This window comes from Limulus polyphemus, unplaced genomic scaffold, assembly GCF_000517525.1.
Source record: "Limulus polyphemus unplaced genomic scaffold, Limulus_polyphemus-2.1.2 Scaffold3987, whole genome shotgun sequence".
NCBI classification, from domain to species: domain Eukaryota; kingdom Metazoa; phylum Arthropoda; class Merostomata; order Xiphosura; family Limulidae; genus Limulus; species Limulus polyphemus.
In genome coordinates, this window is record NW_013669597.1 from 5434 (window position 1) to 31200 (window position 25767).

A 25767-nucleotide genomic window follows, 5' to 3' on the forward strand; every position below is an offset into this window, starting at 1 on the left:
AGGGAAACAATGAAACCCTTCATGAAGTTACTACCACTGATGTACTATTACCGATAATAGGACATTTCCTGATGGAGCAGATGAACTTTACGTGAAGCAGAAGCCAATGAGACAGAGACCAGTACGGAAGAAGATACGTCCCATAAAATTAAGAGACTTTGTTGAATTTTAATTTTGTATTTGTAAATTCTGTACATTTAATTAAGTTATTGTTAATTATCTATTGGTTTAATTTAAGTGGCTATTGTTCGGGACGAACAATACTAAGGAAGGGGCAGTGTTACGACAGCGGAGGTCGCGTGACCCTGGTAACATGTAATGAGTATTTAGAAAGATCGAGGAACTTTTTGAACTTTCCTGCGGTTGCTAGAATGGCGCTCTTAGAGTATATAAGCCGGCAAATAAAGTGACGGCAACAATCTAATAGGAGACTGAAGATATAGACGGACAATTGAGTTAAGCGCGGTAGAAAGTAAAGTGCGTGAATCGTTCGTTAAGAATTAACTAACGACCAGAGACGTAACAATATTATATATATGTAAACTTCAAAGTTGATTTTACTCTTTATGGTAGATCGATTACACAGTAATGAATTTATAAAGTTTTGTTAACCACAAAGCTACACAATGGGCACAATTGGTTATCTGTGCTTCGCCCATCACATGTATAGAAACTTAGCTTTTAGCAGTGTCAGCCCTCGGTCTTGAAGCTGAGCCACTGGGGGTGGGGGTAAGTTTAGAAAGAAGCGATTAGTTTTTCTGCAGGCTGAACAAACATTAGTAAGTCAACAAAAACAGCAACAAAATCCTAGACAGAAAAAAAATTAAAACAATATTTCTAGTTAAACTTAAATTATTGCTTTTAAAACGTTATTTCTAATTAAACTTAAGCTATTGCTCTTAAAATTTTATTTTTAATTAAACTTAAACTATTGTTCTTAAAACTATATTTTTAATTAAACTATTGTTCTTAAAACTATATTTCTAGTGAAACGTAAATTATTTGAAATCTATGAAATCAATAAAGAAATATTTTCAGCACGTCACAGAAGTTTTCTAATTTGTTTCACTAAATTCCAGTTGTTTACTTTAAACATAAACACTACTTCATAGTTCGATTCATCTCAGAGTTCATGTCACCGTGACACAGCACTCACTCACCATACGTGCTTATCTTCCTAGTGTTCGATAGTATTTCTATAGTCTGCGTGCAATGGCTGTAGCGAATGCCAAAAGGGCGTTTAATGGTTTTGGCAAATTCTCTGGAAAAAAGAAAGTAGGCAGATAAATTGATTAACAAAATAAATTTAGTAAACATAGAAACAATAGTAATAAGTATCCGAACCCCTAGAAATATGATAAATTTGGGGAACCGTCAGTAAGAAACTATGATAACGATCAATTTAAAATATTTCTAATGTAAATTTGTTTAAAAGTTGAAATTTTTTAAACATGCAAACAGTTAAAAAAAGTCTTTATTATCGCAAAAAAACCAAAACAATCTTATATATATTTACACCTCGATGCTTTGATTTTCTTTTCAAGTATTAGGACACTAATCAACGAAACTTTACAATAGTATGTGGTAAGTAGTAAAACGTAGATGGAACAAACCTCACTCGGGAGTAAGACGAGTAAACACAAAATTTGTAAAATATTATCTCTGCTCACACCGATATTATAAATGATTTTCGACAACGAAAGCAGAAAAAAGGGGAAAGAAAGTTAGGACTGTTAATATTTCGATTTTGAATTCGAAACTGACACTTCTCTATTCATACCCTAACTACACGATTATCTCCCGCAGAAAAGTGGGGATATGAAATCTCCTTCCATAGTACAAAAAACAAACTTAACTTATCTATTAAATAAATACTTGCATGTTATATTATGGCTTTTCTTATGAACATTTTATCTCAAACCTTACGAGAGTGCTTTGGACGTTAGGCTCCAAACGCAAAAATATAATTTCCCGTTCTGTCATTGATCAATAAAAAATACTGTGACAGTAATGGTCTATATGAAACCATTATAATGGATGTGTTTATATTGCAAAATCTAAAATTCCTTAACAAATCTGTAACGTTTCAGACATCTACTGTTACCTCATTTTCTCTTTGGCCTCTTCAAAACTGTTGGTGTAAAAGTAAACCTTCTGAAATGAAGTAATAATGGGTTTCTGCTTACACGTCAGCTCGGGATCAAAGGACAAAACCTTAACATTGGAAGATAACACGTGCTGTAAAAATGAAATGGACAGAATGTTATTAGTTCATATCACTTATCATTAAAAGTTCGTGGATTGTGCATAACTTATAACAAATGGAAACTTTTAATAGATGATCAAGAACATAAATTCTATATATCTAGGTTACCGTTTAAAATTGAATTATTTACTGTGCTCAAATAGCGGGGTAAATCAATAGATCTAGTTGCAGTTGTGTTAAATACAAACTCACTTTCTTTACATGTTCAAGTAGTTTTTAACGTACAGAAAAACTGAGTTGTGTAATAAAGTAAAAGAAACTAACTTGTAACTCTGCGACAGAAGAAAGAAGACCAGCACCGAATACCCGCATTTCGCCGTTCTGTTTACAGAGTCCAAACTCCACTGTGAAGAAGTAACACTACCAAAATAAGAAAATATCTTTAATGGAAAGAAATATTTTAACACATGATATCTTTAACTCTGTCACGTTGAAAAAAGAGTTAAAGATATTTACTGCTAGTTTGACTGAGTTCACGATACCAGTCACGTTGACAAATGGTATCGTGAATCAGTCAAACTAGCAGTAAATATCTTTAACTTAGTCGGACTGGCACGTAATATCCTTAGTTCAGTTGCAATGATACATAATATCATGAACTCAGTCACACTGACATGTGATATATTAAACTTAGTCACGTTAAATATTTTAAAGTTCATTACATCGACACAATATCAGAAACTAAGTCGGACTGGTAAGTAATATATTTAACTTAGTCGCAATGCAACATGTCATTTTTAACCAATAGTAATATATATTGATATACGTGTCTCTCGTCTGCTAGCCAAACCGGTAATTTTATCGTTAACATATACATTACATAATATACGAAAATTGTCGTTTTGCGCGCCTTCACATGAGGGAAGTGTGACCTGCGCAGTGAACGTGGCGGACAAACAAGCAAGCAGAAGAGAGATTCTGAGTTTTATATATAGATACATGAAATTATATTATACAATTAAATCATAAAAAATAAGTCATCAAAACTTACTGTTGCCAGTTTCTCTATTTCATCATCCGAAACCCCTAGAGATGCCAAACCAATCTCTTGGGAAAACTGTGCGAAATTATGATCTGCCAGAAGAGGCACGTGACCAAGAAGCTCGTGGCAACAATCACTAGCAGGAGAATAAACAAAAGACAATAAACAGAGAGAGTATTTTTCAAACCTTACTATTTCTGACATTCTTTATTGTTGAAAAATGCAGTAGCAGATGAAATAGGATTATTTTCGAAAACAAAATATAAATAATTGTAAAATTTAGTACAATTTTAGTAAAACAAAACTGAGAAAATGTGCTTTACATTTCAGGTTATTTCGATTTCTTTTTTGTGTACTTTGAAATTTCACTGTTACTTACTTTCCTCCTTTATTTCACAAATGTAATAACTTTCTCTTGCTGTTTGTGACTTTGGTGGTTATTTTATTATAAAATGTTATTCATAATCCACTAAGTAACACTTGAAGATTATTTTACTACCTGCAGATACATCAAAGACTCGGAAAAAGATTTGCTTATAAGGAGTAATGAAGCAAACACTAACATTCACTGTACAACTCTTTACTGGAGAATTGGTAATAAATAATCAGTTTATTTCGGGGAATGCTAATACAGAGGTTGAATATGTTATATGGAAGTGTTTTTGTAGCCTCGTCATGTCATTACAATCTTTGTCGCCACGTCCAATCACACTCTATCTGATGACCATGCATCTTGAAAATACCCATGTAGCGTAGTTTCTATTGCAATAGATTCTATCGTAAGAATATCATGTTCAAAGCACCCTTTCTACCTGCAGACATTCCATATTCCGCCTAGTATGCTGTGACGACGGTTTTCCAGTACTCATTTCAATAATCAGATCGTACAAAAATTCATAAAAACTGCATCCGAAGAATTGACCAGTATGTTTTTGTAAAGAATAGCAAGAATACCCATTTCATTCTCCAGGTGTTTGAGATATCTGACGGTTGAAAGAATGTCGTCGAAGTAATTTGTGTGCATGTTGTTGCCTAGAACTTGTGGAACAGCTTTTTGTCACTGACCTTTGTGTTCGTGGATTCTCACCTATTACGAAATGCCGCAATTTTCGTACCATGGCTGAGGTACGACTTGTTACGGGTCTCTTTGTGAATGGTCTTTAGTATCAAGCATATTCATATTCCTTTGTTTTCCGATACCATTCAGTACAAGGGATATCCCTGTCGTGGAACTTCTAAATCTCCGATCTGAACACATCTTTGGTTCCGAGTTTGTTTGTGAAGTTTTATGATAAATTTTAGCAGGCATCACACTACCTACATGACGCCAAGCACAAAATGTATCTCTGATACATGCCGTTTAAGCGCGCTTTGTATAGCTGTGGTTCTCACATAACAAAAATCTTCCCATGAGTAAAGCATTTATGAAATATTACAAGGTAAGTTATTAAGGCAATAAAATACTTAAAAAATAAACGTTCTTATAAATTCCGAATTATTCACTTCCTTTTATTTAGCTTCTTTTCTTGAGACTCGGATATAATTTCAGGAGAATACTTGGTTATGTCATTGTTATTAGCAGACATTATCGATGTCACGTTAAGAAGTTTATGTTCCTAAGGTATTTATTTCAACAATTAAAGAAAGGTATATGGCATTTTGTTTTGTTGATTCCATCCACTTAAGGCTTAAAATAAAACAGTAAATCACATTTTATTCAAATACAAGGTTAATTGCTATCATGTACGTTTTTCTTAGTTCATACTTTATTCTAACTAGGCCCGGCATGGCCAGGTGGTTAGGGAGATCGACTCGCAATCTGTTGGTCGTGGGTTTGAATCTCCGTCCCACCAAACATGCTCGCTCTTTTTTTTTCAGCTGTGGGGGCGTTATAATGTAACGGTCAATCCCACTATTCGTTGGTAAAAGAGTTGCCCAAGAGTTGGCGGTGGGTGGTGATGATTAGCTGCCTTCCCTCTAGTCTTACACTGCTAAATTTGGGACGGCTAGCGCAGATAGTCCTCGTGCAGCTTTGCGCAAAATTCAAAACAAACAAACATTCCAACTATACAAGTATATTCAAATTTCTTAATCTAAAGTTGAATTTATAACTTAAAAATAGCTAAAGCATAAAATACACTTGAAATGTGGTGATAAGTTTTTCGTATTGAACTTACGGTTCAGGAGTGTAGAAAGGATCCGAACTGTGACGTATATACTGGGTGCAGTGGAATAGTCGAAAAGCTAAACCAGCCAAAAAGTTGCGTGATGACAAATAGCCAGCAACAGGTCTTAGTTGAAATCCCGTTCGTCCTGTGGTCAAAGACAAAACAATATCAATAACATTTGGTAGGAGCTTCTAATTACTGTTTCCAGATTTAGAAGGTTGTTTACGATCTATGTTAATCACGTTGTCCCTGGTTATCACCTTAGCCTTGTTACTAAACAGGTTAAAGACCTGACCCTCTTATTGCAATTCCGTTGAAATGTGATTATTTGAAAGTGCAGATGGCACCTAAATGTGGTCCCTGCTGGAAAGGTTACATTACAAAATTGTCTGCAATTATAAAAGAATGCCAGTCACAAAATCTTAGCATTTCAAATAATTGTTTGTTTGTAGTTAAGCTACACAATAGGCTATTTGTGCTCTGCCCACCACGGGTATCGAAACCCGGTTTCTAGTGTTGTAAGTCTATAGATATACCGCTGTGCTACTGGGAGGCATTTCAAAAAAAGGGATGGCTATCGTAGTGTTAAACATTATTAGTAAAGCAATAGAAAGCGTGAATCCAGCATGAAAAAACAAACACAAAAAAACAGGCTACACTATGACCGACTAGTAGAGAAAAATCGCTTGTAACTAGAAATAACTCAAAAATACGGCAGTATAATCGCTTATAACCAAAAATAACTCAAAAATACGGCAGTCTACTGCAGCTAAAATAGCAACCTTCCTTAGAAGTGTGAACATAATAATTCACATAGAACAGAATAAAAAAACTGTAAACAGCTGTATGAGCAACATCTGGCATGGAAGTACATTGTCACATTGAAAGGAACGTATGAGTGCTAAAATATCTGCAAACCTTCGAGCGATGTATTATTTTCTGCCAGTGAAATTACTTTTCAAATATAACACAGAATATGTCATGAAAGTTTTCCAAAATAATTATGGTGATTGCAATTATAGGTTAAGCTAGTTATTAGAAGATCCAGAAGAAAAAAGAATAACACGAGAACTCAGCATACTATCAGGCTAACATGTTGAAAACACTATAACGCGAGTAAATATTTTTTTTTTTTTTTTACGGATTGAATGCAAGAAGAAACACCGATTTCATGCTATACCATTTGCGGGCATCAAAAATCCCAAGGACTAAGGTGCCTCTAAGCTGCTCAAACAGGCTCTCAGAAGTCGTTATCCGCGCGTGGTTGATATAGTTTGGAAAGCATTCAAAGAAAAGAGGAACAACATTGATCTAGTGTATAGTACAATTTTTTTCTTATAGAGCAATAGTCTGTAACCATGCAAGTCCAGTACATAGAACAGGGAAAACATTTACCTTAGTTTATTGTACAAAATCCTCCTTTCAAAGCAATAGTCATTAACCATGCAGGTCCATTACATACAACACCATCGGTAGAGTAAGAAGGATCTATAAAGCTTCTAAACTCAACCTTGTATCGGTACCATAGATCGTAACCACCCCTGTACTTCTGATAGTATAATACTTGACATATATTAAGTTTAGTGCAACATGAATAATGTACACGTTTTAAATTTTTACATTCTTTGATATTATTTTAAGAGAAATATAGAAATCATATTTATAAAAGTCAACTAATATTTCAGTAAATTATATCTGTAAACATTTTAAAGGTGTGTAATAATAAATGTGGACGAATTAATTTATATTTTTCTTTTTTTTTTCAGCCTTCTTCAATGTTATGGTTTCAACTAGATAAAGATAAAAACATACCGTTACTTTTTGGTTTTAGTGTACACTTTTCTTTGCATATCTTCACCATTGTGAATTTTATTCGACAAATTCGTCACTGGGGACGGGTATTTTTGCTTGTATACAATAAGCCAGGTGGACTAAATTTATCAAACTTAGTTATGTTTATCATACAATGACTAGAGATTTCTGTGAATAGAATTATTGAAATAAATGTACTGTAAAGTCTGTTTATACGACACCAGAAGAATTAGATATTCATGTGGACTCATAACTTGTATGTTTTCTTTACTTTACAACTTGTCCCTTATTTTGCATGAGAAGTCAACAGGATTTCGTACATTAGCTATATAGGTGAATTACAACACAATGATAAAAATTCTAAGAGGTTCCTGTTTATTGCATCATGGATTCGTTACTATCTATATAAAACTAGAAGAATCATATACACACTTTTGTATGTACCCATAAGTTGTATGATATAATGAACACAGGAAAACGAAGTGGGAATGGACCTGATGTTGGACACTCCCCCTTGTGAGGATGCACAGAGGAAGTCTTATTACACCATGCACATCCCTGCCTTGTTTTCTCATTTTTTAGTGCACCCATTCTTACACTTATAATTTTTTCCGCTTGTTCATGCAAGTTTTTTATACAGGGTGACATGATCGTATACAACATTCATTGATTTGTGTTGATATCCTTTATGTATATCATCAGTGTGGGTGTGCACAATAATATTATGATATGTGCAAATAATGGTGTATGTGTGTGTGTGTTGTGCATTCTCTTCACTTATGGTGTGTGTACAAATTGTGTATGTGCATCTGTGCTGTACATGTGATACCACACATTATATGGTGTGCAACATCGTTTGGGTAATGTAGTGTTGGTTTGTGGTTGTGTGCATGTGTGCTGTACATATGATACCACACATTATATGGTGTGCATTCTCTTCACTTATGGTGTGTGTACAAATTGTGTGTGTGCATGTGTGCTGTACATGTGATACCACACATTATATGGTGTGCAACATAGTTTGGGTAATGTAGTGTTAGTTGTGGTTGTGTGCATGTACTAAATATTGGTAAATTGGTTAATTAATTTGATAATTTACTTCACGTTAGCACTAGCACGTGGTCCCTGTGCTGTTGTTCTATTTGGTGAACTTATAACTATGGTGAATGTGTTTGTTACACAGCTAGAAGCGTTCAACAATGTTAGTCAGTCAGCAAGATTGAGAAATTTGTGGTTTTATGAATTTTTTGTATATGTTATGCTGACTTTCTCAAGTGGTTCTATGACTTGTAATTTGATATGTGGTTTGTTTATCGCCTAAGGGTGTTTCTCAAATAATTTTGAAGATGCACTATTTGGATGTTAAAGGTGTATATGAGTAAATAGTTTGTATTGCATGTATTGTGTATCCGACCCATTCCTATTATAAGTACTACGGTACTTATGATTGCTTGCGTAGCTCCATGGGCAAAATATTTGTTGTTGTTTTTTTCCCAAAGAGCGAAGACATTGAAAGCCAAATCAAGTTTTCTATTGTTTTAATGTATTCGATTTATAATTTTATGCTTGTTTTTAACTTTGTTAATTCAAATACGACAAACACAACTTACGTTTCAAAAAGCAGCTTATATCTTCCAACTGTGGAATACTGTCTTCCCTGAAAAAACAAAACTCATGGTAACATTCCAAGGGACGTCACGTAATTTGCATCTTTCATAATAAAATGTTTTAAAGGCCAACGCTCACACTTCTCAAGTAATTCAATACTTCTCTTAATGTAAAACTTTAAAACTTATGGTTATTATTTGTTTTAATTTCTAGCTTATCCTAACCGTATTCTTCTTCTTCGTGACGACTTTAATCCCAACTAATTTGCGGTCGGATGATAATTTTCTAAACCAAGAATTTTTATACCCGGGTGACCCATCTTATCCTAATTGTATTAGTTTGTCATATAATTTTTGATTTTACACAATCAAAATAGAAACAAAAACGTATTATAATATACTCGTTTAAATGTTTGTTTATCTATTTATGAAGTTTACAAGATTTCTTTAAGCTTTGCCTCCTGGTGGCTCAGCGGTAAGTCTGAGAACTTATAAGAATAAAAATCGGGCTTCGATACCCACGGTGAGCAGAGCAATGATAGCCCATTGTGTATCTTTGTGCTTAACAATAAATAAACAAGCAAAGCTTTAAGCTTCATATTTTAAAACAGTAAAACCATATTACGATAATAGCTTAGAGAACCGTCGAGTTCAAATAAATGTATAAAAATGTATATGTAAATACAAGATAGAATATTAAAAAATAAATTACAACAAAAATATTACTTGTAAATCTGTCTTAGGTATACGTGTTAACATCCGGATTTAATTGAAAAAAATAATACATTCATTTTAAAGTAGAATAAGTATATTAAAATATTTATATAAATTATCATGATACTGACGTTTCATATATTTTAAGTATAACATATTTTAATGTGTGTGTGTGTGTTGAAATAATAACTAGCAGCTTTTATTAATCTCTCAAAAAAATGTTGTAATTGATAATATGGATACATCTAAATGGTGGTTTTGGTAATATCTGAATACAATTGCTTACCTGTAGCCGGAATACTTTATCAGGAGGTTAAAGTTTTCTAAAAACTCCTTACAAGCGTGGGTCGGATACAGCTGTTTCAGGTGTTTAAAAATTCTTCCCCTGCAAAAATTGAAGACATTGTACGCTTATATTCCACATAATTCATCATCTTAGCTGTGAAAACCTGCTTAATAATGTTGACTTTCAGATATAAAACAGTTGAATCTTTAACCAAACACCGAGACTTCGAAATTTGGTCAAAATATACTCATTCTGTAAATGTTTATAGATTATTTATCACATATTGCCAAAACTCTAGCGTAGGAAGACAGAAGTATGGAGTCGTCAGTTGCTGTTGTTTTAAAGCGTAAAGCTACATAATGGACTATCTGCACTTTTTCCACCACGGGAATATAACCGTATACTTCACCATTGCAAGTTTGTAAACTTACGCTGTCACACTGGAGGACCAGACTTATAAGAAAATGTTATTTCTGGTCAGCCAAAACGAAATCCAAAAATATTCTAATGAAATAATACTTCAAACATTTTTTTTTGGATATAGTAATCTTACAATACAATGGACTTACAGGATCTAAATATATCTAAATACAAAACGTTTAACAAAAGCTACTTGTCAAACATTTCAACAAAATATAATAGATGTTTATAAAGCTTCCAATTTGTTATTTATAGAATTGTTTTTGAATTGTGTATGTGTCTAGATGGCATGAGACCAAAGTCGTCTTAACAAATCTTGAAAAACAATTATGATATTCTTAACTTACAGTAACTTTAAAAGTTACTGTTTTAGTAATCAAACATTGCTAGTTGAAAGTCCACCGGTGGCTCAGAGGTAAGTTTACGAACTTACAATGATAAAACCCGGAGCTCGATTCCCAGCAGTGGACAGAGTTCAAATTGCCCAGTGTGTAACTTTGCACGAAAAAGTAAGTCCAAAACTAAAATATCTAAACCATATTCCACGTTAAATACACCATGCAAGTAAGTATCGGTAAGTAGTATAACATTTTTATAGGATTATATGTTCGTCGAAATTTAATCCCACTTTCGACTTGAAACAAAAACTCATAGAATTATTAAGTTAATTGATATTAACTTTTGATCAAAAGAAGCAACATTCATAAATCAGAGCTAAATATCATGCAAGTAATGAGCACAGTTAAAAGAAATATATACTGTTCTAACGATCTTACGTATAAAGATTACAGCGTATTACTTAATAAATTTGACGCCCCCCTCATTGATTGATATTTTCCGCCGCAATCCCAATAATATCTCACAAGATTCGGCCAGCTAAGGTAATTGAGATTAGTCTTAAATCCATATACTAAGCAAACAATGTATAGTACACGGACTTACAAAAAGTTTCCATCTCTTTAACTGCAACGTATAATTTTCAGAACTATGTTATTTTTCATAGTTCCCCGAATGGAATACAATGGTGCTTAAGTGAATTTCTGATTTTCACTTTCCTTTAAAAGTAAACTGGGATAAGTGAATATTCTCTTACAGTATCAACAATGTGGTGTTTAAATAGCGAACTGAGTTATTCTTATTGGCGGATCAAACAAACGTTTCGATGAACTCGCCCCTGATCTTCACTGCCTATTGGCCAAGTGATTTAACAGGCACCAGTCACTGTTTTCTTGTGTCAGGAACTTAAGGGTTTATTGACATATTTAAAACAGGTTGTGGTCTGAGAGAGATGATTTTTGCACAGATTTTACAATATTTTAAAAATACATTTACATATATTTACGGAGATTGTCGTAAGTCATTATACTCCGTTAACTTGCACAGCAGAATCTGTTATTTTTCTTTTCTCTAACATAACAAAAACTCTTAATTGTGTGTTTCTGCAGATTGGTACCTTTTCTTTTCTTATATTTAAGGAGAACTTCTAAAGTTTCCGTGAACGACGTTTAATTCCATTTATTGTTTACTTTCACTCTGTGTAAAGTAAGGACCTTTAAAGCTCTGGTAAGGCCGCGCTGAAGTTGTTTACGTTCGCCCGACATGAACGAGTTTTATATTTACCTTCATTTTAAGTCATGAAGCGTAGTCAGTGGAGTATCGGTTCCACCATTGTTACAGTCATTTTTAGGAGCACTTGTTTTGTTGGTAACTCCAAGTATAGACTTGGATTTCACAGTTCTAGTGTATTTAAATACATTGATGTGAGGGTATTTTAACTTATGTTGTGATTAATCTTACTTAGTGGTTTCATTTATTTTATTATAGCTTACGGGGGGGGGGGAGCACACTGACCAACAGGAATGTTGTTGTTTCTTTCTGTTAGCATCATCAATAGCTCTTGCAGGTTCTATACATTTCGTTTAAAACTTCAAAGTACACATGATTTTTTGTCCATTATATCATATTGTATCCCATTGTGTTAGTGGAGTATTGTTAATTTATATAGTTTACTGTGAATCATTAAATATTTGTTCTTTTTTGTATTAATGTGTTTCGAATATCTTTCAGTTCATGCAAGTTGTTGGGACGTATACACCCAAGCTCGAGATCCAACAATCTCCAGTCATTAATTAGCAGCCCAACGTTTTTTCTCATGTTGATAATGTGAGAGATAATACATATGCAAAATTATCTTTGTAAACCAAATATAATAATGAAATAAATAATAATAATAAAAATAAATATATATTAAATCATCTAACCAATACTGTTAATGAAAGAAAAGTTAAGAAAAAGAGTAGAGTACATCTTACTCAAAAAACTCATAAATACTAATGGTTTCTTCAATTACTGTTGTAGGTTTCTCGTTGAATTATCATATTTAATATCAAACACCAACTTTGTCTCACTGAATTAGTTTATTTGATGTCAAACATCAACTTCGTTTCACTGAATTAGTTTATATAATATCAAACATCAACTTTGTTTCACTGAATTAGTTTATTTAATATCAAACATTAACTTTGTCTCACTGAATTAGTTTATTTGATATCAAACATCAACTTTGTTTCACTGAATTAGTTTATTTGATATCAAACATCAACTTTGTTTCACTGAATTAGTTTATCTAATATCAAACATCAACTTTGTTTCACTGAATTAGTTTATTTGATATCAAACATCAACTTTGTTTCACTGAATTAGTTTATCTAATATCAAACATCAACTTTGTCTCACTGAATTAGTTTATTTAATATCAAACATCAACTTTGTTTCACTGAATTAGTTTATTTGATATCAAAAACAAACTCTGGTTCGCTAATTTTGTTTACATGAAACCAAATTTTTTCTTAAAGTTTCTTACCAAGTGGCGATTTCCTCCTGGGTATACTCAACTCTAGGGATTGGTTGACCACTGTAACAATGAGAAAATTCCTTATAAACTTGTTATAAAGCATTTCTTGTTACTACATGTGACGTAAATTGTTTAAGTAAACATGATTTACATAATAGATTCCCTGTCTTTAATCTTTTCAGTTCTATTAGTAGTACTATTATGGAGTTACATTCTCGTTATACGTCGTTCTAGTTTGAAAACTAATATTATGGTAGATGTTTTCTTTATCAGTGTCTACTATTCTGAGGGCTAGATTTATGTTAATAAATTTATACCATATTTGTTCATTATCAGTAAAATTAGATAAAGTTTTTCTTTCCATATTTTCATTTTGTGCATGAAATTTACTGGGTAATTTTCCTAATTTTTATTAGTTGAAATTTTGTGCGGTATTTTATATACTTGCAGTTTATGTCAAATCTTAGATATTTTGTCAGCAAATAATTGTTCATACAACATATCTTGATACAGCGAAAAAGTAATCATTGCAAAATACAAAATTATAAAATAGGTAAGTAATTCATATTATATAGCTCAACAGATTAAAATAATTTAAACATAGCAAATTCTGTTTAATTTATTATGAAAATTATCTTACTTCTAGTACAGGAATTCAACTGCACATCTACAGCTTTAGAATAGTGTAACATAAACTTATTTCATGCCTGAAAACCTTGCTTGTGTTACATCTATGCCAAAGATGGTTCTGTTTAGATAGTAAAAAAAAGAGTAGTTTTGTAGTTAAAATAATACAAAAGGAAAAGAAGAAACAAATCTATTTTATGTTTACATAGTTTTCTCATTATGCATAATAATGCAAGCTTATACCCTTCTCCCTGATTAAAAATGGTAAATGTTTTACTTTTTCTTGAACACTATTCACCTCTAGAAGAGCTTTAGAAATTTCATTCACCAGCTCTGTGTTCTTGGAATTCTGGAGTTATGTGAATTTTTTAGAAAATTTCTAAATTATCAGTAACCCAGTTTTCTACAGCACGGAAAAAAATGGGTACAAGTATTTTATTTTTTAGTGGTATAAATGTGAAGAGAAAAATTAATTGGGCACACTTGCAAAGTTTTATTGGGAAAACTGTAAAATCTTCTTTAAAATGCGTTTTAAAGTAGCCATATTTCGCTATTATTCGCCACTAAGGGTAGTTACACCAATAAGTAAGCATGCCTAGTTAAGTAGCAAATGTTGAACTGAATGCTGCAACGTGAACATCTGGAGACCGTGACCAAGGGATCCTTTATCTCTCGTAAATTCTACTCAGCTGAAGCAGTTAAACTTACGTTTTAGTCGTAAATAAATAACTATTCTTTAAAAAATGTCAGATGAGCGATGGATGAGAAAGAACATCTGGTGTCATTGCTGCAAACGGCTCTTAAACACGTGTTATTATTCAATTCTATGTAGTCTACTTGATAATGTTTATAATATTAGTATTATCCTGATTTGCATCTTACTTCCCTGCAGTAGTTGCATCTCTTTATAGGTCTAGTTAAACAATAGTAATCAAAGTGTAAGTGTCTTGGATTATTGTAACACCCGAAAATATGTGAAATGCACCCGAAAAGGCTTAAGCAAAACAAAAAAAATACAAATTTCTGCTTTAGTTCAAACAGTAGATGATAACTCATAAATACAACAAAACAAAGGAACTTGATATTTCTCACCTTGCACTATTTTATTTATGTTATAAAATAAATTCACATTCAGATTGAATCTTACTTCAACTAAGAATCATTACTGAGTTAAACTGGATAAAGTTTGATGCGGCGAATTAGGAGCTAGCTTGGACGTAATTTTTACTTTACCATTACAGCAATAATATAAGTCATGTTGGTATTGTTGTAATCTATATTTTCATTGTTTTACTTAAGTGTTTATTTGTTATAGGGGATTGATAATGATGATTATGTAATTTATTTAGAAAATTCGTGAAAGTTAAGGCCTCTGTATAATCTGGAAATTGCGTGCAATATGGAGAAATAAGAGTACAATATAAATGCAAGAATCAGTAAAACAGTTAGTTCATGAGTAATTAGTGAGCTATTAAGTTCAGTGTCAGTTAAGAGTTGGTGCTTATATTATGAATTAAGCGTACATTAGCATCGCAGTTTCTATTAAAATGTTGTTTGTGAACTTAGGCTCTTAAGTATAACTTGTGGCAAAGTGAATATTGTCTATGGCAAACGTTATTGAGGAAATAAATTAATTTTCTTTGTTACATGGACTAAACTTGACATTATTTTTACGAAATAATCCAAAAGAATTTACCCAACGATAGCGTACCTTACAGTATCACAATTGAAATTATTTTGTTGAGAATAAAGTAGAACTTTGACTGGACTAAATTTCAAGATGACAATTCGATCATGAAGCGAGATCGAAACTTTGGTAGAGATCATTAAACAATTAAAAGAAGGTCAAGAATAAGAAAGACTTAGAAATTTTGGAAAAAGAGATATAAAACTAAAAGATCAATAAGAAAAGGAAAATTAAAAGAACAACAAGAAAAACGAGACAGAAAATTTAAAGAAAAACAAAAAAGCGAGACAAAATATTAACAGAAAAACAAGAAGAATAAAACAGAAAATTAGAACAATGTTGAAGAAAAGGAAGAAAACATTTATAGAAAATTAAAAAAAGATCAAGAGATAAGAGATGGGAATTTAAGAGAGGAGTTAAAAGAAAGAGACTTGATATATTAAGAAGAATTAAGAGCAAAAATAAGTCTGAGTAACAACAAGTACCACTAAAGCCACTCATAGTTTTGCATCTGTCCAAAAATTTCAATGTAAAACACCATTTACTACAGAATATATGTAATAAGAAAAACTATTTGGTCTACACCTGTTACCGCTGCTGTTGTACCATCTGTGACTGTAGAACTTTCCTAGACTACCCCAGATATGTCATTAATAAATCAAGTTCCACAATTTAGCTGGTCAGTTCAACAATATTGCTGAATCGACAAACCAATAAACTATGATGAAAAGGTGCGATTAGATCCATATCAGGCTCAGTTTAAAATAATATTCAGAGTGAATAGGCAGAACAATAAGCTATAAATTTTCCTGCCCATTTAAGAACCAACTTTAACAACATTAAGTTACCTTCCAATTTACAGCCATTACAACTACGAAGCATTGATAACTGTCTTACCAACAAGTTTGGAGTGACACACTGTTAGAAAATGTACAAAGTAAAGTTCCATAGCAGGATATGGAAGAAAATTTGGAAAGCTTGCCCAATTTCTTACCCAGGTGCTCCAGGTGAAATAATTGATTCGTTGGTATGTGACCAACTTATAGATGCTACAAGAGATGAGTATTTAAGAATTAGTTTGAAGCAAAGTAATTTTACATTTTTAAAAAGAAGCCCTGCAAGTAATGCTACAAATAAACTATTAAAGACACCATCTAGAAGTTATGGAATCATCAGATCAAGTATTATTGAAACATCAACTCCCTCTGATGATAGTGTAAAAGAACTGAAAGAATTAGTTAAACAACTGGTTACGCAGAATGGAGGAAGCACATAACAATTTATTGATGTTTCAAGTATGACTTGAAAGGACATATGTAAATCCTATATGGGATAAGTGCTCCTTCTAAAGGATACCAGAAATATTGAACTCTTATAAGTGTAAGAAAGCTGGTTATTAGAGCCGAGACTGTAAAGAATCAACAATTGTTAACAAGTGAAGGAAATAATACCCTAATGATGAGTATTCGAGCCCAATCGGTTCAAAGAAACGACAAAGAGCTAATTACACATCGGAAAAACGGGAATTAGTTTGACTTATGGAGAAACACTCAGCTGAGAATACTTCTTCTGCCTCAAATGGGATAAAAAGCTATTATTTAAATAAATCAATTCATAAGTCCACGAATTTATTGACCAGAAGTATACTAGTTTGTTGATCAAAACTGGTTCTATAGTTATACAAATTTGATCCAATTTGGTAAGGAAAGATGAGGAATTGCCTCCAAAGATGAAGAAAGAAGATGAATTGATGAAAAATACAAGTGGACATAATGTTCCAGCAACAGGAAAGTTTGAAATTACCCTTATTGTAAAAAGCTTCTCTACACCTCCTGATGTGTGAGTCCTATAGAGGAAGAGTGTATATTGGGAACTGACTCCATGAGTAGACATAAGTGAGATTAGGACAGCTTCAATCAGTTTCAAAGTCTATGACCACGAAATGCTTGTGCACTACATGACAATTACTATACAAGTGGTTGAATTTACAGTGATAACAAGTATGACAGTTATTGTACCACCAAGAAGTGAAATATTCATATCACGATTTATTATAAATAAATGTACATCTCTTGACTGTAGTGTAGTAGAATAAAGCACTCTAATGTGTCTTTGTAGAGTAATGGTTGAAAGAACTCTCATGGATCTAATTAATAAAAATGTCAATATTAGGGCCATGAACACAACAAACAATGACATTTTTGTCAAGTCTTGATGGAACATTGCAAGAAGTCAAACTGTACAAGTATTACTTCCACACCAAATAACATCAGAAGGAAATAGTCACCTCTGAGGCAAGATTTAGGAAATCCAATGTCAAATCCTCACGTAAGGGCAGATTGCTACCCCACTTATAAGTGCTATAAAATCAGAGTTTTGAATGATGGCTTCCTATTGTTATATCAAGATACCTTTTCCATGGACCTCGAGACTTAGGTCAAACAAATAAGTAAGACTGATACTGGTGATACAGCCTCAATATGTCAGTTAGCCAGATGACTCCCACTTCTAAAACAGGCTGAAGTTTTGAAGAAACAAGGAGTAAGAGAACCGAGTACTACTACTTGGGTATCATCTCTTATACTTATGAAAAAGAAAGAGGGATAGATAACTTCTATGTGGACTACCTGGAGGTGAATGAAATTACAAATAAGGATGTCTACCCACCACCAAAGATTGCCTCTACTTTTAGTTCTTTGTCTGTATCATCTAGCAAACGGTACCTGTTCAAAACATGAGGAAGAGATATGGGCCCCGTGAGTGACATAGGGGTAAAATTCGAACGTCAAAGTCCTCCTATGTCACTCCTCGGAAGGAGCTAAGGGAACATGTCAGTTTTGGTCGCAATCATTCCAACAGTTCGCCAGTTATAAGCAGACACAAATACACACAAACAGACTTCTATGAAATAATAGTTTAGATTAGATATTTGACTCATTAAGGGACGGTGCACTAATGTAGTTATATATATGTCTGGGAAATCTTATAAATGTAATATTAATTTTGAAATCTACATTGCCTGGAGTCGATGTTTTGATTTTATATTTAAATATTTTTACTTTATGTCCTTAACAGAGTGCGCAAAGAGTAGAGGAAAACAAAAACAAGTCTGTATAATCCAGAAATTTGATTTTTGCAAGAAATGGACAAAAATGACTAAGGAATAAGGTCTATAAAATCTCACTCAATTTTTTTAGATAAATATATTTACGTTATCGAAAATTCATGACTTGTTACTAATGTTAAGTATTCTGGTGTAAAAGGAAAGGTAAAATTGTTTTTTTTAAGAATGTATAAGATATCACAAATGCTCTAGACTAGAAACTTTAAGATTGACAACATTTTTTTTTTGCACTAAGATCTTCTATCAAATTAGTTTAGACCCCTAAATTAACATTATACAATAATTAAGAGCTAAAACAAATCTGTAGCAGATCCAAGGGGATTAGAACACCTCTTTCCAATATCAAAAATGAAAGAAGCATAGTAATATATAGGAAAAATGGAATGTCAAGAGATACAAATATTATATTTATTTGTTTTCTGGTATCGTTTATGCTTGTATAACTGTATGGAAAGGGTTTGGGACCGACTGTAATGTGTAAAATGGGGAAAATAGCCGTAAACATATTCTCTTACAAAATATTATGACCGGTTTAAAATCCACCACAGGTCTTTCAAAGAATCCTTTTCATCGGTATGACTATCAATCATTCCATCTTTATCTCTAGCCTAATGGTGAACAGCACTAGATATAACTTGATTCCAATGGACACTTTAAGATCCTGGTCTTAACACTCAGCTCCGTAAATGAAGGAAAAGATTTTTTCGATGGTAGCAGAAAGTATTGGTCATTCTGATTTCTTATTTGTAATTAGCCAATGGGAGTGACTGGCTAAAATCAATTTAAAGTGTTATTAATTAGTCTTAGAAAGATTTATGATTTCAAAATTTCTTCAGCTTCTAATAGAGATTACAACCTCATATCAGACTCTCCGATATCCCTTCATTTGTCCCCTCCCCTTTAGAAAATCCTGGATCCGTTCCTGACAAATAAATAAATATGTACATAAAAATGGAACTGCACTAACTGTAAATGTGTGATGTCAATAAGCACCCTAAAACAGTGAAATGAACATACTAACGGTGTCAGGCTTGTCAAAGTGCGAATATATTATTAAGATATATATATATATATGAATAGGTGAATGGTTAGCAAAAGGATTACAGCGGCAATGGTATGATAGCAACTTAATGCCAAATTAGAAAAAACTCACTCTACCTTAATTCCCATTATTCACGATAAAAATCAAATAGAAAACAATTGTTTCTGCCTTATTTTATAGATGTTTAGGCTTAGTTTCTTATAGGTTCACTTACTGTTTGTAAGACATGGCAAGAGCAGAAAGCTTCTTTCGCCTTTCCCTGTATATTTTGTCTTTAAAACCCTGCGAAGTAAAATATCACATCTGCAAGTTAGCCTGTGTTAAAAAGGCACGTTAACTATAACAATTAAAGATCGGCATTCGAAAACAAGAAAATAAGAAATAATTACTTCTGAAACTACCAAACATGACTTAAGTTTTCAATTTTTGAATTATTTGAAAAATGGATTCTTAATGGATTATTTTGTACTGTTAAACCTGTAAAGGGCTCACCTGGTTTCTCATAGTTTACAACTTCAGATATTATACGGTAAACACGCTGAACCTGTGCACGTTATCACCCTTTAGAGTGTTTTTTTTTTAATCTACGCGCACTTTAAAATTTGTTTAATTTCGCGCAAATAATGTTAGAACCTTAATTTTAAAGCGATAGACAAGAGAAGGAGTCAATTCATCAACACCACGTGCGGCCCAAAATGCTGAGAACGACTTTTTTTATTTGTTGACAATGGAACATGAGTCACAGATCTACAATCGCTAAGTCCTATTCTAAAGAAAACATTCTTTTTTATTTCACTGTTCTTAGCTTAAGATGTATTTCTTTTATTATGATTGTTTGTTTTGTTTAGCGCAAAACTGCACAATGGACTATCTGCCACAGGGATCGATCCTCAAATTCTAGAGTTATAAGCCCTCAAGCTTATCGTTGACCCCCAGTGATCCATTTATTTTCAAACTGAATTTGTTTACTTGTTTTATTTTCACAATATGTAGGTTAACTATAAAAAAAAATCTATTTATAACATCTGCTACTGGATTGACACATAGATGAAGAATTACAACACTAGAACGCGGGGTTCGATTTTCCGCGGTGAATAGAGTGCATGTAGCCCACTGTATAACATCAATAGCACACAGACGACGAATTACAAAACATACAGTTTTCAAACATTTCCTATAATTCAAGATGATAGATATAAGCAAATGCAGATTTTAGAGAAAGTTATGACATCAGACTATGGAAACGTACTTGACACTCAAATGTTGTCTTGTAAAACTGAAAGGTTGTTTTGTGCCTCAAGTGTATGGTAAGAAAATAAAAACCAGAGTTCGTAAAATTGTACGAAGTTTCTTGCACTTCCCGTTAAAACGTTATTTTCCTGGAAGACGCCACTGCAGAAAAATTTACCACTATTGATAAGAGCAGAAAGGAGGCTACTATATGCTACAACACATTATTATTGTAAGTGTTATGCCTCAAATAGCATGACAGCATGCCGACGTCATGGACGTAGGAAATGGTAGGGAAATAAGATAGGTAGTAGTATCTCTACGTCAAGGAAGATGCACGAGATATTTAAGAAGTACAACCAAGGTCCTTCCGTGAATGAGCATTATAAGAAATACGTCACGCAAAGGATTCAAGGAATCACGTTTTACTCTCCTTGTTTGGTTTACAATAATCGTACGAAATGCACGTCCAATGAGTCTGCTAAAACATATGTCTAAGTTATTGGGCCTGGCATAGCATGGTGGTTAGGGCAATCTGAGGGTCGCGGAATCGAATCCCCGTCACAGAACATGTTCGCCGTTTCAGCCGTGGAGTCAATCCCACTATTCGTAGACAAAAGAGTAGCCCAGGTGTTGTCGGTGGGTGGTATTGATTAGCTGCCTTCCCTCTAGTTTATCACTGCTAAATTAGGGACGGCTAGCGCAGATAGCCCTCGTGTATTTCACTGTACATATTACACTGAGTTATGTTCTTTATGTATAAATAAGAATACAGAAGACACTTTATAAAATCTTTATAAAGAACAGTCACTCTATAAGTCCAGTTAATAAACGATTTTCAACTAAAAACTTAAAATCGATACGGTCGATTGGTTGTTTGTTGTTACGTACAAAGCTATACAATGGGTTTTCTGTGTTGTGCACCCCACAAGTATCGAAACCTGGCTTTTAACGATGTGAGTTCGGAGACTTACTGCTGAGCCACTGAGAGGCAATCCGCACAATGTCTATTATAATACTTTGTGTTAGCCAAGTAATTCAATTTATACCAAAAATAAAACTTATATTTTAATTCAATCAAAAACTATTCAGGTACTGTTCCTCTAGGGGAAACTTTTCGGCATGGAACAGTGTTAATGTTAGAAATTTGATAATCTGAAAACATAAATTATTAAAGCCTCTCAAAGTAGTATATTAAACGACATAAATTCGGCACTTCAAACAAAAAAAGAGACATCTTCCTCCATCATCAGAGGTTATATCCTCCATCATTCTCCTCCTACAACTCTCCTACCCTAATACTCATTTCATAAGTCAATTGGCGCATTTAGAATGTATCTTTATTGACTGCCAAAAAGTTGATAGCCTTCCGGCACCTTCCTGTGCACAGATAACATTTTCAAATCGTTCACAGATTTGAAAATATGTATTCAGGTTAAACGGCCTAAACAAGAATGCTTGTATTTACAGAACTGTATTAAATTTGCTCCCAGTGGCTCAATGGTACGTCTGAGGGCTAACACCCGCTACAAGCCATATTTCTATAATTGTGGTACACACAGCGCAGATAGCCTATGGTTTAGCTTTGTGTATACCAATAAGCAAACAAACTCAATATTTATATTAATATCGACATGAAAACATGTTGTCTTACTCAAATTATTAACATCTGAAAATACATTTCATTCATTAAAGAGTTTCAAAACTATTTCAATTCAATAAGAAATGAACTCCGAATTATGATTTCTAGATTTTGTACAAAATTACGATCGTGTACATGGTAATGTTTCGTTATTCATAATTATACGTACTGGATGATCGGCATCAAGTTCTGAACCATACATCAACACCCTGTTTGAAATATCATCCAAATCAGAAATTTTCCTTGGAAACCACGGTATCCCATCAAGCTCTGTAGGATACAATGAAAAAAAAAGAAACAATCAGTTTTTGATCAACTACGACGACAAACAAAGTGACAATTAACAAGACCTAAACATACAACTTCCATTTATTGTTGAAAGTTGTAGGAATTCATGGGGAAACATTGTTGGTTAGGATGAGGTTTAAATCAAAGACAAATATTACACTAAATGTCTCGGCTAAAACCAATAAAATAAAAACATGTTAGTACATAAAAAAACGTGATTGCCCAAAATTATTCGAATAAGAATATCGAGTTCCGGTTCATTGATGAAAAGGAAGCCAACGAATCTTGGGTTGAGGGCTGAAAACATAGAATTTTTTTGTAATTGGTTTCATACTCATAATTAAAACTAACTATTCTTTGTAATTGTTAGTGTAGCATCTTTAGCATCTCTTCTGGTGGAAGTTATTACTTAATGTTCACGTCTGATATAAAGAAACAATTTAATTAAACATACATCTCTTAAAACAAAGTAATGTTTTCTTAAGAGTCCATAGCTGGCTGAATCAGCTGACTTCAGTTTAATGCGACAGGCCGTCTAGTTGCCAAGTTTAAAATATAAAACCATCTTAGAGGACGTTTAAGACGCCAAGATTAAGATATAAAACCGACAGTGAAGATATTTTACTTTCCAGATTATAGATAAAAACTGTTTAAGAGAACATTTTACTTTCCAGGTTCAAGTTCATTAGCAGTTTTAAAATTTGTCAGTCAAAGCTACACATGTACTTCATTTTTAACTTAAAGACTAAAGAAAAGACAATTTGTCAACAGCATTCACTGCCAACTTTTGAGCTACTCTTGTCTTATCGAATAGTAGGAAGTTGGCCTCACTCTTATAGCGAATCAATGACCCCAAAGTGCAGTGCTCATTTCTGCAGCAATGGGTCACAAACCATGAATCCTTGGTTACATAGTTAGGTCTCGCTAAAAACTAAGCTATACCCAATATCAGCAAACCCATAAAGAAGTTCTACTATACCATTTTCGTATTCCTCATGTATGACACAGTCCACCTTGTGGCGAAGCCCCTGTATCAAGTCGTCCACCTGTCCTTTTTTACAGTTGACTTCCATGTAAATCTGGTATTGTGACAAACGAACATGTAACTTGCGAGACTCTATGTGGTTCTCTTTCAAGAGCTCTTTTTTTCCCCTAAATATCACAAAATTAAGTAATAATTTAATCTAAACCAGGAATGTGCTAAAATCTTTATATTTCATTCAAAATACACTCGCGTTTCTTATATTTTAATCTTAGTTCATAATGTTGCATTTGAATAATAAAGAAACTTGTTTGGAGGAATCCAAAATAACATGCAACAAAGTACTTGTTATCAGCCAAACAGAAGAAGTATTTCATGTTGGATGAACAATGATTAAATAAATTACCTGAATTAGTTTCAGGTAGTTGAAAAACTCGTGTTGATATGCTATAATATGATTCATGAACTTTAACTTCAACATTATATAAACATGTTACATTAGATCAAACTATAGGTTATTCTTAATCGGCATATATTTCTTTTTTGATTTCATTTCGTACGGATGAATCCTCTAATTTTGTCCCTTAGTATGCCAGCAGTAAGTTTACAGACTTATAACTCTAAAATTCGTGGTTCGATTCAGGGTTGACAAAGCACAGAGAGCCCATTGTGTAATTTGACGTTAAAACACACAAATAAACAAAGCATTTATCATTTTAGTCGTTTTATTTAATTTTTCCGAACCTAAATTTTTATTTCTAAACGTTTATTATCAAGAACAAAGTACAACTGGCTATCTGTGTTGTGTTCACCGCGACTATCGAAACCAAATTCTTAACGTCATAAGCCCTCAAAATTACTGTAAACGTAATTACCTGAAGTAAGTGGAAAGCTCAAAATAATCACTAACTTGATTTTAAAATGAAAATATAATGGCTGATTGTCTGATGTTTACAACCTTTTCTTACTGGATGTGTCCTCGATTGTTTGTGTAACCGTCTGGTCGCTTGCTTCTTCTTCTTCTTTAAATACACAAGCTACCAGTTTCTACAGAAGGCAAAGAAGTAGGTAAATGATTTGTTCATGCTTATATATACATATATATATGAGTCAATTTATGACAGTTAGTCCACTTATAACTTAAGTTCTGTCATGAAAAATATTAATAATCACTTCTTTGAAACGGAAACACAATCTGACATTTAACACGACTTTTTTCTTTTGTTATCATAAGTAATAAACTTTCTCCAATCATCTTGTAAACAAAGCTTAAGAAACGAATGACAATATAAAATTTGAAAAATTTTACTTGTTTACAAGGTCATATCAAAATTGACTGGATTTTTCAGGTGTACCTCTTTAGATAGAAAGATTAAACTCATACCGAAGGTATGAGTTAATAGTAATTAATTATAAATTACTCAGTATTTGTATTATATTTATGGAAAACCTCTAAGGCTATCTGCCGCTATCTCTAATTTTAAACTACTGACCACATAAAAGGTAATCAGTGAAAATCACCCTACCGTCCACCATCCACGCTAAGAAACTGATTGTCACTCTTATAACACACCCACAACTTAAACTGCAGAGAATATTTTGTGACATCGCACTGATTAGAAACCGATCCGTCTAATCCGAAATTCAGAGATCTACCACAGAGCCATCCCGTGGCATAATTAATTAGAATAAAATTTATAGCAAAATGTAATAAAATGGTGGGTTGTTATTCAATACAAAAGGGAGAAAATATAATGCTTAGATATTGAGCATAGTAAATGAAATTATATAAATTAAAAATCCCTCTTTTTTTTTCAAAGGAAGAAAATCGCAAAATATTATATATGGCAATATATTTTGTCAAGATATTTTATGAGTAATAAATGAAACCTAACAGAAGGAAACGTCATAGCAAAAATTAACTAGTTTCAAACTATAAAAAAATATGTTTAATTTTAAGCACAAATAACACAATGGGCTATCTGCAAGGTGCCCATCCCAAAATTAAATAAAAATATCGTGACAAAAATAGCTAG

At 32.9% G+C, this 25767-nt stretch overlaps 1 protein-coding gene across 1 annotated transcript in view; it reads right to left on the reverse strand.

Annotated features, from left to right (window-relative positions):
* Positions 1–981: 981 nt before the first annotated feature.
* The window catches only part of LOC106470412 (tryptophan 5-hydroxylase 1-like), a 28808-nt gene continuing 4022 nt past the window's right edge, over positions 982–25767 (reverse strand). Inside the window, exons 2-13 of the mRNA XM_022399002.1 lie at positions 24642–24778; positions 23729–23901; positions 22631–22731; positions 19804–19871; positions 13119–13169; positions 9836–9934; positions 8839–8885; positions 5426–5561; positions 3258–3384; positions 2531–2626; positions 2105–2238; positions 982–1261 (exon numbers count right to left, since the gene is read on the reverse strand). Coding sequence (XP_022254710.1) covers positions 1153–1261; positions 2105–2238; positions 2531–2626; positions 3258–3384; positions 5426–5561; positions 8839–8885; positions 9836–9934; positions 13119–13169; positions 19804–19871; positions 22631–22731; positions 23729–23822 — 1062 coding nt within the window. The 5' untranslated portion in view covers positions 23823–23901; positions 24642–24778 and the 3' untranslated portion in view covers positions 982–1152. The remainder of the gene's footprint in view (positions 1262–2104; positions 2239–2530; positions 2627–3257; positions 3385–5425; positions 5562–8838; positions 8886–9835; positions 9935–13118; positions 13170–19803; positions 19872–22630; positions 22732–23728; positions 23902–24641; positions 24779–25767) is intronic.